At 30.2% G+C, this 17,426-nt stretch overlaps 1 protein-coding gene across 1 annotated transcript in view; it reads right to left on the reverse strand.

Moving 5' to 3' along the window:
- The window catches only part of LOC106469829 (DNA mismatch repair protein Msh3-like), a 69,145-nt gene that overhangs the window by 8,884 nt on the left and 42,835 nt on the right, over window positions 1-17,426 (reverse strand). The window contains exons 10-14 of the mRNA XM_022398390.1: window positions 14,489-14,669; window positions 7,422-7,486; window positions 4,985-5,101; window positions 3,138-3,245; window positions 2,894-3,011 (exon numbers count right to left, since the gene is read on the reverse strand). Of these exons, the coding sequence (XP_022254098.1) occupies window positions 2,894-3,011; window positions 3,138-3,245; window positions 4,985-5,101; window positions 7,422-7,486; window positions 14,489-14,669 (589 nt within the window). The remainder of the gene's footprint in view (window positions 1-2,893; window positions 3,012-3,137; window positions 3,246-4,984; window positions 5,102-7,421; window positions 7,487-14,488; window positions 14,670-17,426) is intronic.

Here is a 17,426-nt window from a genome sequence, read left to right on the forward strand (position 1 = left end):
AAGTTCTTAAACCTATTTTTCTAAAAACATAGAACAGTAAATAAAGAAATAAAGTAAACAATTATCTCTTCTAGTTACGACCTTTGTACTCAGTTGCTGCTTGTCATAGGTTGCTAAGCCTTTCAAAAATTTCGGTAATTTGAGTTCTTAATTCATACGAAACTATAGACTTAGTATTTTGACCTTACAAACATCTAATTTGAACCAGTCCTGCATTCAACATACATATTTAATATTTACTTTTAAATTAAGAAATTGAGTAATGTGTAGTACTAAAATTTGAATTATAACGTACAGTTTGATACCAAACTTATTGACATAAATTCATAAAATAGTAGCTCAATAAAACTTTGAATGCAAGGGAACCCGGGTGTTTCACTAACACACTTTTACAGGGATTTTCTGAAAGTGGACCCCAAATTTGTCATTAATTTACCTCAGAGCACATAAATAAGTAGGTCCTACTAATTACCATTTGTAGCTTGGTTAAATTAAATTTGCAATATAGCAGCAATGATCATTAAACTGAAAAAGTGCAACACAGTAGTTTGAGCATTAAATTTCAAGTTACTTTTTTATGTGCTCTAATGTAAATTAATGCCAAATTTGCTTGAACTACTATTTTGTGAATGTGGACCATAGGCCCATGGATTTGATAATAAGCTGAATAAAAATAAGCTTTATCTTACTAAAAAAATATTCCATCGTGTGTGTGTGTGTTAGCATCTATCATCCAGAGTTGGTTCGTTTGATTACCTTAATTTTTGGTATTGTTACGATAGCAGGAGTCACGTGACGCTGGTAAAACGTATTGGATTCTAGAAAGATCTGGGAACATCACGAATAATCCAGTATTTGCTAGATGCCCTCTATTCTTGTATATAAGTGTGCCAGAAAATTAATCGGGATAGAATTGCAGACAGACAGAGATGGACAATTGAGTCAAGCACGGTAGTAAGTTAGTGCGTGAATCGTTCCCTGTGAATTATAACGTGTTTTTATAAGATTATTTAAATTAAATTGGCTGTGGAAATTAAGTGTATTGCAATGTTGAATTGAGCAAGAATAAATTAATTTTATTTAAGAAAGGACTTGTGTCACTAAAGTTTCACCGGAAAGAAATTATACGGGAAATTAACTAACGACCAGAGACGTAACAGTATCATAACTGGAAACTGTTTGATGCTGTATGTGGGCTATCTTATTTTAGGATGTTTGCCCAAGAAGGAGAATAAACAAGCCTCTGAAATAGGGAATATTTCCACTTTTTAGAAACTTTTGGCTTGCATCAGTCAGAGTTGACTGGATTGATTATAGTAGTTTTTTGTATGGTAACTGGAAACTGTCTGACAGTTTTAATAATTGTTTTAATAATTTTGCCCAAAAACGCTAAAATAAAAGATCCTAAAATAAGACACATTTGCACTTCTGGCCTTGAATTTAGAGATACATATACTTAATCAGTTAATGAGTCAATTATTACATTCCACAAAGAATGGTATACAATTAGCATCTAACAAGACCATCAGGGACTTAATAACGAAATAAAGGAAGAGGAACATTATTAAACATCATTGTTTATGTAGTTTTTGCTTCTTTAATGGGTACACATGGCTAGTTTATAAAAAGAATAGGTAAATAGTGGAAAACTGTAGTTTAATAAGATAAAGTGAAGATGAGCTATATTTGAAACTAAGATGTATGATCAGCAAGTTGAGAATTTGAGAAAGAATGGGCTTCAAGACTCTACAGCAAGTTCCAAGTCTTTCATTGTGAGAAACAAGACTCCACAGCAAGTCCCGAGTCTTTCATTGTGAGAAACAAGACTCCAAAGCAAGTCCCGAGTCTTTCATTGTGAGAAACAAATCTATTTGAAAATGTTAAAGTGTGTTTACAATTTATCTTCCTGTAGCTGATCAATAAAATAATTAGATTGAAAAAATTTAAAGTACCTCTACTCCATGTGACAGTTGTGAAGCAGTTATACAAACATGTGGTAAAGTGTGACACACTACAACTATCCCATGAGACAGCGGTTTCCACAAATATAGAAAGTAACACTTAGGGCTGAATTGGCATAAGACCTTGACCAGATTTAGTATGTGTAAAAAAACCTTTAAACACTTAGTAAATATGAAAGGTATACTATAGGATAATGTGATATGAGGTACTTACATAGTACTTAAATAACAATTTCAATTTTTTGTTAACACATTTAAAGAACAATTAAGATAACCATAGCAGTGTAAATAGTTAACACTATAGATGACACAGCAGTGTAAATAGTTAACACTGTAGATGACACAGCAGTGTAAATAGTTAACATAGTAGATGACACAGCAGTGTAAATAGTTAACACTGTAGATGACACACAGTGTAAATAGTTAACACTATAGATGACACACAATGTAAATAGTTAACACTATAGATGACACAGCAGTGTAAATAGTTATCCTACTACTGAATATCCTACTAACTTACTTGGACTGTTTAAAAGCTAAATGGTTTATTGTAAAAATGATACAAATCAAAAAACTTTATAAGATTTGGTTGATTTGTTCTCTGAATGTGTCACAAAACTAGGTTGAAATGTATCACATTGACAAAAAGATAACTGATTATACAAGTTGTATGTATGAATTTTTAATCATTTCACATGAACAGAAGAAACTACTTTGAAGGAAGAGAAATACCAAAACTATTTACATTGTTACACTGCTTACATTTCTTATAAATCTAATAATATAAAAGTCTGATTTTTATTCACTCTTCTTGGTAGTATATATATATATATATATATTGAGATTTCATATAATAGTAAGATGCTATTTAATTTAACTCTTCCATCAAAGAATGAACAGTGGAAATAGCACAAGTGTAATTTTATACTTACATTCAGGAAAGTGTCATTTGGAACATATTGTCCTTGACCAGATAAAAGCTTTTCAATTATTGGGTGACGACCATTAACAATCTTTAGTTCTTTGTGAAAAGTATCTACAAGGGCAGGCCTGCAATGACAGCAAGAAATATTGAAGTTGTTTTACGCTATCAAGTTAGAACGGTTTGAAATAATTTTAAAACAAGGTGACAAACTATTAGACACAAATGTATATCAAGGTACATTATTAACATACCTGCAGTAGTTTTCTTGTTTAGCAAATTCTGCTAAGCTGAAGAAGCAGTCTAAAGTGGCCAAGTTTGATACTACTTTCTTAAATCGGTAGAAGTTAGAGTTGAACTCACTGTATACAATAAGATAAAAAAAATATGAGTTACAAAGACCTTTTAAAAATAACCTTTCACACAAAGCTTAATAAAACATGGTTCTTGAAGTTATAAAAGGTCATAAGAATTTATTATTGCAAAAAAATTTAAAATTAATAAACCTTTAACATAGTTTTAAAACAAAACATGTTTTATAAAACATATTATACAAAAATTCTGTTCCATGATAATATATGCCAATACTTTTAAAAGTATGTTCACTTGCCAAGGATAAATAAATATCTAATAGATACAATAAGCCACATTAATTTTTATTATCCATATGTTATCAGAATACTTCTTTCATTAATACTACAATCCCAATACAATCTCTATATTATAGTTCCAAAAACAACTAATTTCCATTTTCAAAAACTCTTGTTAAATTTGCTGTTACCTACTGTAAGATGTATGATGTGACATAAGTTTATGTGTATCACTTATATGTAGACACTGAAAATATACAAAAACCAGGTATTAAATAAATATATTTTTATTTATTGGAAAATAAACCTAAAACATTTTTTTTACCTTCAGTCAAAACAAAAATTTAACCCTCGAATGAGTTTGAAATGCCATCTAGTGATAATAGTAATTAATCAGCTGTGTGTCATGTAATACTAGATAACAGTTAAACAAGAAAAGTTCATGAAATAATGAAAAGTGGTTGCATTAGTATTAATAACAGAAATTATAAGAACAAATTTGTCAAACATTGTGATTACAACAGGAAGTAAGTGGCCTGTATTTGAACTGAATAGTGAAAACTATTATACTAGAAATATATGAAAACTGATAAAATTAGAAAAAATAGGGGAATTTGTTTTAGCACAAAGGTACACAATGAGCTACCTGTTCTGCATCCAACATGAGTCCTAAATTCTGAAGTAAAATAAACCAGTAGCCATTAAAAGTAGCCAGTCAAGATAGAGATAATAGCTGTTCCACCCAAGGATTATATTTCTGCAATGCTGTATGTTGTAAACAACAGAAATGACTGCAATGTCCTTCACTGGTACGACAGATGTTACGACGTCACAGTGGGTAGTACTAATTTCTCATTAAGTAAAAACATTAAACGTTAAACAGTACTATACGGGACCTCAAGTGAATTGGTTGTTGGGAAGAAAATATGTTAATCAATCCACAATTCCAGTAAGGGGTGACTGTCCAGTATCCAATGCTAATATGTTCACTGTGTTTTCTGTCTTTCAAAAAATAAAAATTTCTCATTATTTGTTACACATCTTATCCAGTGTCTTTATTTCTTAGCTTGAAACTCAGTAAGTTTAGAAATTTAGAATCATTTTGTAATTTACCTTGCTGATCCTTCTATTATAGAGGAGACTTACCTAATAGTCTTTGAGGAAATCAGTTTAAACTGAAAATACCACAAATTATGAACATTAGGCTTAGACAGAATAGAATAATATTGTAACACTTAGTTTCTATGATGTATACATGTATGTATAACAATTAAAATACTAAGACTGATATACAAACTAGGCAGAGGTTGTGTTTGATGAAAAAGACAGTTACATACTCTTCCACGAGATGAACCTCATCGAAACAAATCTGATCACAGAAAAGTCAGTTGTCTGCTGTAATATTGCAACATGTAATGTATAAGCTAACCTGACTTTCCACTAATATGTATTTCATAAGTATGGTATTAATACTAAACAGTTTCAAAATATAGGTACATGTACATACATACTCTAAAAAGCATAACCACGCTTGATGGCAGGCAAGTTTCAGCTTTTCTTGAACTTGTTGCAACTGATTGAGCAAAGATTCGACTGCTGGGGACCGGAATCTTGAAACTTGTTTTGTCCTGAGAAATGAGAGCAGTTATTTCTGTTCTCTCTTTTCTTTAACAAAATTTATCACTAGTTAACTGTCTGTACGACATTAGATTTGTAAATGGCAATGGTGAATAGTCATCAGAAAAATAATGCTAAAGAAGAAATAGTGTAATAATACTGATAATTTAATCAAAATATTTGCCACTAGCCACCATATATTGTTGAACAATATTTCTTAAAGATTTTAATGAATTAAATCAAATTTCACAAATACAGTAACATTTTAAAATTCCAGCTAGTTCACAATCAAACATGTGTTCAAGCAGTCAGTGATATAAACAGTTTGATGTAGTCCCAACAAAAGGTCTGTCTGCACTGAATATCGAAAATAAAGTGTGGTTGACATATTATTACACCATTCTTTACTTTTACTCTCAAGTTCTTACAATTATCATTTGGAACACCCTTTGCCATGATAATAGTATGGAATCTGTACAGCGCTGACTCCAAGGTGCCGAGAGGTGTCTTCTCTGATCATAGCCCATTCATCCACAAGTATCTTATGCAGTTAGTACAGGATTACAACAATAAGCCACAGATATTAGACTGGGATCCAAAACAAAATACTGAAGTCTGCATTCTTCAAACCACTTTTGGACAACACATATGGGATGAATATAATGTATTATTTTCTGTCAAACATGCAGCAGCACAAGATGTATATAATGAGCAACTAATTTAATTACACTTTGGATGTTAGTCATTCTACCATAGACCTATCACAACTTTGTTCAATACGTATCATTTACAATAAAAATTGTCAAAACAAAATAAGTGCCACATATGATTTTCTGCATATTTTTACTGTCAGAAAGAAGGTGTTAAACTTCCACATGTTTCCAGTCTTTCCTTGTCTACAGTTTGTGGTATTAAGTACTACTGAAGCCTGTCCTATCACCTTTGCTTCCGGTAATCGTCACCGGTTTTCCTAGTGGCACACATTACTTTTTTGACTGCCAGAATTAATAACCTCTATTTAGCAGGTGTCTTTCAACAGACAATAAAACAAATGATTTTGATAATGATAATTCTGTTAGAAAACTTTAAAGTGGGTTTAAGTATATTGTAGAAGGCTACACACAGAACAGACCAATTGCAGGAAGAGTGAAGAGTTAAATACCAGGTTCACTGTCAACCAAAGTGCAGAAAGTTTAGTCAAGGATAATTTCAATCATCATGCTTCTGTGGCTCCAGCAAGTATTTCTACTGAACTGGCATACTAAAGCACATACAATGTTTCTTAAATCACTTATGAAACCTCGGGATTCTCAGAAACATTCTGACCTTCCCAGCCCATAGAACAAATTGAGTATGATATCTTTTCATAAAAAATCAAGTAATAATATAATGCATGGCTTAAAATTGAAATCACCCAAAAGATAAATGTTTTCTTTTTCATTTCTAATACAAATAAAGTCATGTGTAGTTTTAGATTTATAAAATCTCTTCGACTATAACAACTTAACTTAGCAGTTCCACAGAGTTCTGAGCTTTATAGTATAACATGACTCATGAATTTGGGGACTACTGAATCTCAAAAATGAGAATAAATAGTTTAGATCAATAGCTCAAGGATAAACACAATTAACTCATGAAATTTCAAAATATTTCTGCAAAGATTCTTAAACTTGTGATTAACTGCATCAACACAAAATTCTCAAAACAAAGCAAGCTCCATGAATGTTCTGACAGTAAATTCTGGTTCTCATTAAACAAAACTATGTGCAATTTTTATCAATTTTTAAAATACATTTTGCTATAATAACACAGACCTGTGATGGTTTTATTGTCTTGAAATGTTTAAATGCTCTACTGTAATTACTGTATGCTGGATCTGAAAGCAATATCCATTTTTCTCCATCATGTACAGATTTTTCACAAAACATCATTATGTATTTTATATAAGTGAATCATTTTCATTGAAATTGGTCCCCATTTTGTTATGCTTAAAATGTTGACAACCACTGCCTATAGATTGCTCTAGACCAATCACAACGTGAGAGTCTTATCAATCATTCTAGAACCCATGAGAAACACACATAATAATAAAAAATGTTCATTGCGGTAAATGAAATAATAACTTGATCTAAGCAAGTGTTTTTCTTTCTGATTTGTAAAAAATCCTTACATGATAGAAAAAAATAAATATTATTTTTGAAATATGCATAGCTGAATTATGGAAAATCCGTTATTAAAACCAAAACAACTTTTATGAACTTTAAATTTGCAGCCCTGTGTAATTTCACATTTTTCTTACTTTAATGTGTAGACAAGTAATATCATACTTACATACTAATTTTTAACCAATCACGAGGTACATGGGACAGGTTAGTATTCTTGACTTCTATTAAATACTGAAAAAAGGAAATATCTAAAAATTATTAGCTTACACCAGTATTATTAGTTGAAGCAGTCATAAAACACTTGGTACCAAATTTATCAGATTTTAGATATAGTTTCATTGATGCTCATCATTCACTATACTTATGATTTCATTTGATACATTAAGCCTAATGTATAGTTTTTATGTACATGTTCACTTTTGAAATTTATAAAATTAGATAGTTCAAAAAACAAATTATTACTTTTATTACAAATATTTTTACTATTTAAAACAATATTCAATTAGCTTAAATACAAATATTAGAAATATGACTATTTCTGTGGGAAAAAATTAATCATCTTAGATAAACAAAACTTAGATGAAACTATCACCACAATTGATGCAAATTAAAATCTTTCTTTCTTTTTGCCATGAATTTACCAGGTCTTGAAATAAAAAGTATTTTAGAATAAAATATCATACCAAATTTACTGTTTATACTTAAAATTTACTGGTAAATAAATATGATCTTAGCTTATGAAAAATATTGTAATAGCTTCAATGTATTTAGCTGGAAAGTCTTGCAGTTAGTGATAATAAAACCTTTCAGAAAAAAATATCAACAGGCACAAAGATGCACAATAAGCTATTTGTACTGCACTCACTACAGGAATGAAACTACAAATTTTAGTGTTATAAGCCCTCAAGCTTAATGTTGAGCCACCAGGGGTAGAAAGGGAGGTAAAATATAAAACATTAAAATATCCTTTACTCTGAGAAATCAGAACGTATACAACTAAAAATGAGAAAGTAAAAAGAACATTGATCAATCAGAGTGATTATTCATGTGTTAAAAACAAACAAACAATTTTTAGGTGAAGAATTCTGTGCAAAGAGAGGCATATCCATATAGGCAGTACAAAATAAAGTCTAAATGTACTGAGTTAGTGATATTTACATTTGTGGATTTTTTTTACCTTCAAACAGCAAAAATTCTTTTTCAACTCATATTTGAACTCAACATATCAATTTAATCATTATCCTGGGAGGAATGTCCTTGCAGCTGAAGCTGCTCTTTTCAACTCATATATGAACTCAAAGTATTGTAATGACAGCAGAAGTCACACAATGCTGGGAGCATGTTTAAAGTGACTGTGGAAATTCTGTGTATTACAAATTTGTATCGAAAAAGAATAAACTAATTTTAATTAAGAAAGAACTTGTATCGCTGAAGTTCCTCGGAAAGAGTTTATACCGGAAATTATCAAATGAGCAGATACGTAAAAGTATCAATTTAATCATTATCCCTGGAGAGATGTCCTTGCAGCTGAAGCTGCTCTTTTTCTTTCTTCTTTCAATTTGTTTTTTCTTTGTTTAGCATATATTCATTCCCAAATTATTAATCTGAAGTTATATTTACCATATTTATTTAGTTATATATTTTGTTAAACATTTAAAGTCATAACTGTTGACTAAAGTTTGGGAAATTCAAACCACATTTTTTTTTGCAAGTTATAAGTAAATTACTACTTGCACTTGATTTTTGTTATAAAATCAAATTTCTTCCGACAGATTCAAACAAAATAAAACAATTTTTCTTTTCAAAACAAAATACAAGCAATTTGGTCAAGTAATTTATCCTTACAAGTGTTTGCTGTTAGACGTTTATATAGACGGTTAACCTGTCATTAATCTTTGAGACTTCAGATATCACAACAGTGATGGTTATCAGTTTAAAGAGATTCCTGCATGATTTCATTTACAAACTTGAGAATGAATCCATTAAAAACTCAGGTGGGAAAACTTTTTACAAATGTATTTAGTTTTGGAAATATTTAAGACTGGTTCATTTAAACAGATGTTTTATATTAATCAAGCAATTTATTTCATAATCACAGTGTTTAAAAATAAAAATCAGATTAGGCTTCATAACCTCAGTGTTTATACCGTAGTTAGAAAGTTTTGAATTGTACTTCCATAATGATGTTAACATAAACTTTCTCGATTCCACAGAAATGACTGAACCTCAATTAACTGCATGAACAATGCTAATGCGCTGCAGGGATCAGGTTGCAAAAACTCAGTTTTACAACTGAGACAACAAACTTGAACTGGTAAAAACGTGTCCCAACTGAAAGTATAAATACACTATTTTATCAATCCTGTGAAACCAATTGCAAAGTACTGTTATGTATCTGCTCATTTGATAATTTCCTTAATTTCCGGTATAACTCCTTTCCGAGGAACTTCAGTGATACAAGTCCTTTCTTTATTAAAACTAGTTTATTCTTTCTCGATACAACTTTGTAATATACAGAATTTCCACAGTCACTTTAAACTTAACAACCTTTATAACACACGCTATAAATCACAGTGGTTCACACACTTTACTTACAGTGCCTACTGTTTGCTTGACTCAATTATCTATATCTTCAATCTATCTACATATCTATCTCTATCGCTGGCTTTATTTGGCGGGCTTATATACTAAAAAAGAGGGTGCCTGGCAAACACTCGGACATTCGTGAGGTTCCTCGATAAGTCATAATCCTTCTAGAAACTCCAGCGTGCATGCTCCCAGCATTGCGTGACTTCCGCTGTCATAAGAGTACTATTAACCAGCAGAAAATAGAATGTGCTTAACAGACTACTTTAAAGGTAAATCGTATTACAGGAAATAGGTTAAATTCACATTATGGCAAATGTATTTCACATTTTATGCAATTTGAGAGTTGTATATTTACAACTTCAAAATGCATAAAAATTGTGACTTTTCTGTACAACTTTAAGGAATTTAAATGGTATTCAGCAATTACTGTCAGTCTTTTAAATTAATTGAAGATAAGATGAAACCTGTCACATCACATCTTCAAATTCTCATCTTATTCAGTAACTTCAGTATCGAGAAGCTACTTCTAATCACGTAAACATACAGAATAAAAACTAGTTATATATTTCTCTGATCTTAGATGTCATTTTCGGACATCATATATGAGAGAAAGAGACTTAATAAGAATTTCTTGCATTCAGACATTACAATTAATAAGTTATGTTTTATAATTTTACAGTAAACTACACGTTGTTAAGTATGAAGACAATTTAAGGCAACAATATCTTCACACTGTTGAACACAAATAGGAACATAAATTACCGTAAGTAGAAACACCAGTTTTAACAGTAATCAGTTATAGAACAGAGGCTTATCATAAACCAACTCATACCTTACAGTATATACATATTCCAACAGTTTTGTGACAAATTAAAGTTCAAAATGTTATCTTTTTTTTCACCACTAATTACCAGAGCTTCAGAAAAGAATATATGCAAGTCTATTTTACTATAAAAATTTAATCAAGATAAATACTAAAACTTAATGAATTTTCATTAAACATTTTAACAAAATTTTACAACAGTTACCAATTTCTCACATTAAAATTTTTCGAATTGTAAACTCTTTCTGTAATATTAGCACTAAATTTATGTAGTCAATTCTTATTACATAAAAGTAACTGTATATTAATTTCATTTCTATTCTTGTAAAAATAATCAACAATTGTTTACTTTTATATGCACATGAAACAGTTTACATTTATATATTCTAGTGAATCAAAGAAATTACAAAATATAAATTCAAGAAATAAAGAACGTCAGTTTTATAAAAACTAAATGCAAATAAAATAAAAAGCTCTTATATTTCACATTGGTATGACATTTGTCTTGGATACAAAATATATTAGTTTTCTAATTCACAATGAAGCTGTTTTTATGTCTTCACCAGACTAACAAATATATTAGTTTCTTAATTCACAATGAAGCTGTTTTTATGTCTTCACCAGACTAACAAATATATTAGTTGCCTAATTCACAATGAAGCTGTTTTTATGTCACACCAGACTAACAAATATATTAGTTGCCTAATTCACAATGAAGCTGTTTTTATGTCTTCACCAGACTAACAAGTATATTAGTTTCTTAATTCACAATGAAGCTGTTTTTATCATACATAATACATTTTCCTCCTCCTTTTCTCAACAGTTTTAAATAGATTTTCAGCAGCATAAATAGTTCTACACCATATTAAAGACAATTTGTGTTTTTGCATGTTATGACATCTCACTTTAGAATAAAGAATCCAACCTGGTTTGAAAACTGTGTTTTCAGTCACTCTGGTTCAATTAAATGACATCCGACTATCAGAATTCCTTAAGAATCTGGTTTAATTTATCATCATTTTCTTGTCTCTTCTTCACCCTTCAGCTAGTAACTGATATGTAATGCTTATTGGTAAACCTCTGACAGCATTTGGAATTATAAGCACACTCATTAAGGAAACTGTCACACTCATTTACTAATCTCAAAGCAAACTGCTGCTCTTTCCCTTAAAGTTTCATCCATTTTTGACATAGGACACAAAATTAGTGGATCCTTCACAAGTAATTAGCAAACTTTTGCCTTCAGAGTGTATAAGATGTATAGAACACACTCTCAATGGTATCATCTTGAGATGACATAGTCCAATATACTGGCATTGTCAATGCTAATTGGCTGGCCAAAATAACAATGACTGACTGGTTCCTCGTATCTACATTCAATAGATGGAATGTAAACAGTTTTTGATAAAAAAACAGCGATTCTGACTGGTTCTTTGTATCTACATTCAATAGATGGAATGTAAACAGTTTTTGATAAAAAACAACGATTCAGACTGGTTCTTTGTATCTACATTCAGTAGATGGAATGTAAACAGTTTTTGATAAAAGAACAACGATTCAGACTGGTTCTTTGTATCTACATTCAATAAATGGAATGTAAACAGTTTTTGATAAAAGAACAACGATTCAGACTGGTTCCTTGTATCTACATTCAATAAATGGAATGTAAACAGTTTTTGATAAAAGAACAACGATTCAGACTGGTTCCTTGTATCTACATTCAATAAATAGAATGTAAACAGTTTTTGATAAAAGAACAACGATTCAGACTGGTTCCTTGTAACTACATTCAATAAATGGAATGTAAACAGTTTTTGATAAAAGAACAACGATTCAGACTGGTTCCTTGTATCTACATTAAATAGATGAAATGTAAACAGTTTTTGATAGACTCTTCCTCATCTACAGCAATTATCCGAGTTAAGAATTTTGTTGAATTTTATTTGTTATTACTACTGGTAAGCTAGTCACGACATGCAAAATATTTATAGTAGTTTTCATGCCCTTCACACAAGCCATTTTAAGCTACACTTTCTTGCAGGCATTATATGTTAAATCGATGAATCCAGGTGTGTTTGAAAAAAATTTATGTGGTCAAACAAACAAATTCCCATAGACATAACTATTTAATAAAACTACACAAAGTAAATAATACAGTACAGTAATGGTATTTATAATAGTGTACAAAGTATGAAACAGTTATGAGCATTCAGAGTATGACAGTTTTACAAGTTGAAATAAAGAAATTCACAAAAATGAAGAATAAAACACATAGTAAAGAAAAAAGTAACAAAAAGGTGTTTATAGCAGTCTACGAAATGAACCAAAGCTAACTTATTGTAAAATTGTAATAAAGGCAAACTTAGCTGAATATACAGATACATCTGCAAACATGTTTACAATGTGATAAATATATGGTTCTGAATGAACTGCACATGCGTATTTTAGACCTACATAAGTCAAGAAACCACATAGAAATTGTATTTAGTAAAGTAAAATAATGTACAGTTGTAATAAAGGCAAACTTAGCTGAATATACAGAAACGTCTGAATACATGTTTACAATGTGATAAATATATGGTTTTGAATGAACTGTACATGCGTAATTTAGACCTAAATAAGTCGAGAAACCACACACAAATTGTATTTAGTGTAATTTTCATTTTCTTAGGAAATTACACACATGTAAAGTGTCATTTGTGTGAAATACTATGCAAATTAAAATTAACTAAAGTTGAAATCAAAGCCAGTTACCATGTAATGATAATGACATTGTGCCATCATGTACCATACTCATTGCATTGAAAAATTTCACTATGCAAAAAACAGGTACAGTGATTCTGAATTGAAAAGCCAATATGCAATCTAGACTCCTTGGACAAATAAAAGCCTTTCTAATGATATTAGACTTTTGGTATTTTATCGAGAAATTTGTAAGAAAAGTTCCAAACAGACAAATGCAAGTGTATTATTTATACAGATATTACTTACACCTTTATTTTATGAAATCCAAAAGATACATAAAACAAAATTATTCTGACTCTATAGACTGTATCATCAAAGTGTCTAAAATATAACTTAGGTTTAATTTTTCTAACATTTCTTTGGATAAGGATCAAACTCCACTCACTGTTTATCAGTACTGTTTCCCATTATACATATAAGGGAAGTGTCTGCTAACCAGTGTCGATGATCATGCTTTTCGTATACATAAATACCAAAGCTATAAGACGGAACTGCCTTTTATAGCACCAGGAACATATGATTAATGTTAAACGAAAATCCAGATCTTTCATCCAAAATATCAACTGTACTGTTTAAGACAGAGTAAAACAATAAATAAGCCTAAATGGTTTGATATAAAACCATAAAGTGGTGAATATGATCAGGTAAAATTGGAAAGAGGTTAACAAGAGTGCTTTTTTTCAATGAAAATACTGATAGAGAAATGTACTGACAGGTTAACAACCAAGCTCTCGTACTACTCATATAGATTTTTCTTCAAAATGGTATTGATCTGATTTCGGTTTTGGATGCCTAATTCCATTATAACACTTAAACAATGTTTCTTTTAATATATTCATTGAATTGAATATTTAATCTCTGACTGGGTAGAGACAAATTTTAAATTTCCTGCATCAGTTGACCATTTAAGCCAGTTTAACACTATCATTTTCTAAACTGCAACTTGCATTAAAAGCAACAGTAACACTTCTCCAGCACATCCAGTTCCTGCCCATCATTTCCATACAACAGTACATTTAAATAAAAATACAGAATTTATGTTGCAATTTCTTTACTGACATAGAACTTATACTGACCTCCTGTCCTGCCACAGTAACAAAGTTGAAAGCTGAAAGATTTAGAAGTTGTGCTATTGTTGGTCTAAGGCTGTTCAGCTTATCAGAAATTTCATTCATTTCTTTCTTCCGTTCAACAACATCAGGGAATGATGTAAAAATATTGTTAACTATGGTCAGTTTGCTAGTTGTATCCAGTTTGCTAGTTGATGTTTTCTGATGGTCAGTTTGCTAGTTGTATCTTTGTATTTGATGTTTTGTAATGGTCAGTTTGCAAGTTGTATTTGATTATAATGGTCAGTTTGCTAGTTGTATTTGATTATAATGGCCAGTTTGCTAGTTGTATTTGTTTATTTTTAATGGTCAGTTTGTTAGTTATTCGATGTTTTCTAATGGTCAGTTTGTTAGTATTATCATTGTATTTGATGTTTTTTAGTGAAGGTGATAAGACATCATTGTTCAAGGATTGGGAAATATTTTAACACAAAACTTAAACTGGAATCCACAGAAACAAATGCCTCATTTGTTACATTTAAGGTAAATTGCACCTTACAGAAAGAATAACAAGCATTTGATAAATAAGTTAATACATGTGTATGCCTACTTAAAAATGCTTTGTTCTGAAAGAGATAGAAATTTTATATAAATTTATATAAATCAAAGTACAACTAAGACTGCTCCAAAAACTTTTACTTCAGCCTGACAAATTTCTATGTACCACAGCATCACAAAGAATTTATCATTCAATACAATTAGGTATACAAAGTATTATATTTCAAAGACTTATGAAAAGTTATTAATTATGTTTTAAACTCATTTTTATAAACAATGGTAAAGTTTATTGAGAAGGAAAAGGAAAGAAAAATGACCAGAAGGCAACAGAAAAGAATTAACAATATACAGCACTCAGATTGCTTGCTGAAAAGAAAATAAGGGGAAATATATGTATATAGAATTTCTGTAAACTATTATAATTCAATGTGACACACACACACACATATATATTGTTACGCCTCCAGTCGTTACTTAATTTTCCGTAAATTCGTTCCGACGAAACTTTAGGGACACAAGTCCTTTCTTAAATAAAACTGGTTTATTTTTTCCGAATACAACTTTACCGATACACTTAATTTCAACAGTCGCTCTATAATAAACGCTAGAACGTCTCATGTGCTCGTGCTCGACAATACTCAATTACACACTCTCTGACTGCAGTTCAATTACTCATTACCTACACATTGTCCCGTCATGTTGTGACCATCTTATATATACCAGACTACCCACAATCTAGTAATCTCCTGACAGTTCACGAAGGTTCGAGAAAGAAGTGGCGTGATACTAGTCACGTGACCTCGTTGACGCAACAATATATATATATATATATGAAAAGTTTCACTACAGCTTATTTATATTCAGGAAGTTCTGATATATCGTAAATGGTAACCATATAAAAAAAACCTCCAAAAAAAGTAAATGAAAAATATCTGGGGTTGAAAACTTGAAAATTCAAATAGTGTATTCTAGCACATGCCTATTCTCCAAATAACTTCAATGGATATGGAACATTTACAGAATAAGTTCATAAATACACATTCATCAATAGAAAATGAAAATAGTAAGCAAAACCTCAGTAGAAAGAGTGTAAAAATATAAAATATTAAGCTGCTAATAAGACTTGTTCAGCTACTTATGAAGTTCCTTTCTTCAACATATAGCTAAACATACACATGTACAGCTTCAGGTCACATGATCATTATGTCACAGCCAAAATACCCTCTTGTTAAAGAATAAGTAGAACTGTCAATAACTACAAATCACTGAGAATATGACCATCAAGGTTGAATTCTGTTAATTACTAGATAGTTTGTGTAGTGCTGTGTCTAAAGGTAAATAATTTTAACAAGAGGATTACAAGACACTTCTCACAATTGTCAATATATGATGAATTCATTAAATCATTCCTCTGAACATTAAATAAATACACATTCATAAGCTAATACAAAATTCGTAACATTATCTATTGTAAAAACTGATAATTAAAGGAACTGATATTCTTCGTTAGTATATACTTTTTAATAGACTTTTCTCACATTTATTAACTTCATACTGTAATAATAAAATGTTAATTATTATTTTGCATAATTATGTTTGTTAGTGGTCAGATTAATAATTTTTCACATCATTCGAATATAATCACCATAGTACTGTTTAAGTGTTGAGAATCAACGAGTGATTATAAATATATATAGTTTTATGTGCACTTTCCACATTTTATTTATACACAGAAAAAAAAGAACCTTCTTCGCAGATTCAAGATCTTTGAAGACATAAATCTTTAATCATTTAACACATTATCTTTGTAAAGGAACTCCACAGTTTCCAGTGTTTTATTTCTATATCTTACTGTTTTATTTAAGTGTGTTCTGGTTAATTGTTTTAAAATAACTGAAAACCATGAACATGAGATATTTTTTTAAAAATAAAAACATTACAACAGTTTGAAAATTACATTTGTTCACAATGAAAATCTAAGCAACTTTTAATTGCTTTAACTTTAGCAACATAATTTTTGAGAATAATAGGATTATATTCTGAAAATCATATATTTTTTTTTTAATTTTCATCAGAGATAAACAAAAGATGGAATGAAACAACTGGATATTTTTTAGGGAATTTTACAATTGCTTCAGCATTTTAAAACAGTTTAAGAAAGAAGTTATAACGTAACAAAGTAAAAGACGACCATGTTACGAAATAAGGTTAAGAGCTAAGTACAGTTAGCTGGTTAAGTGGTATTGAGAATCCAAATGAAGCTACAAAAGAAATGCTGAGAAAAATGCTAGTCATGAGTTTGACAGTGATAAGTTACTAATGCCATGTTAATAGTACAGTAAAGGCTACTAAAAAGTTTACGATAGCATCTCAAATCGGTGCTTTGATGTGAGATCTGTTACTCCAG

This window comes from Limulus polyphemus, unplaced genomic scaffold, assembly GCF_000517525.1.
Source record: "Limulus polyphemus unplaced genomic scaffold, Limulus_polyphemus-2.1.2 Scaffold3674, whole genome shotgun sequence".
Taxonomy (NCBI): Eukaryota; Metazoa; Arthropoda; class Merostomata; order Xiphosura; family Limulidae; genus Limulus; species Limulus polyphemus.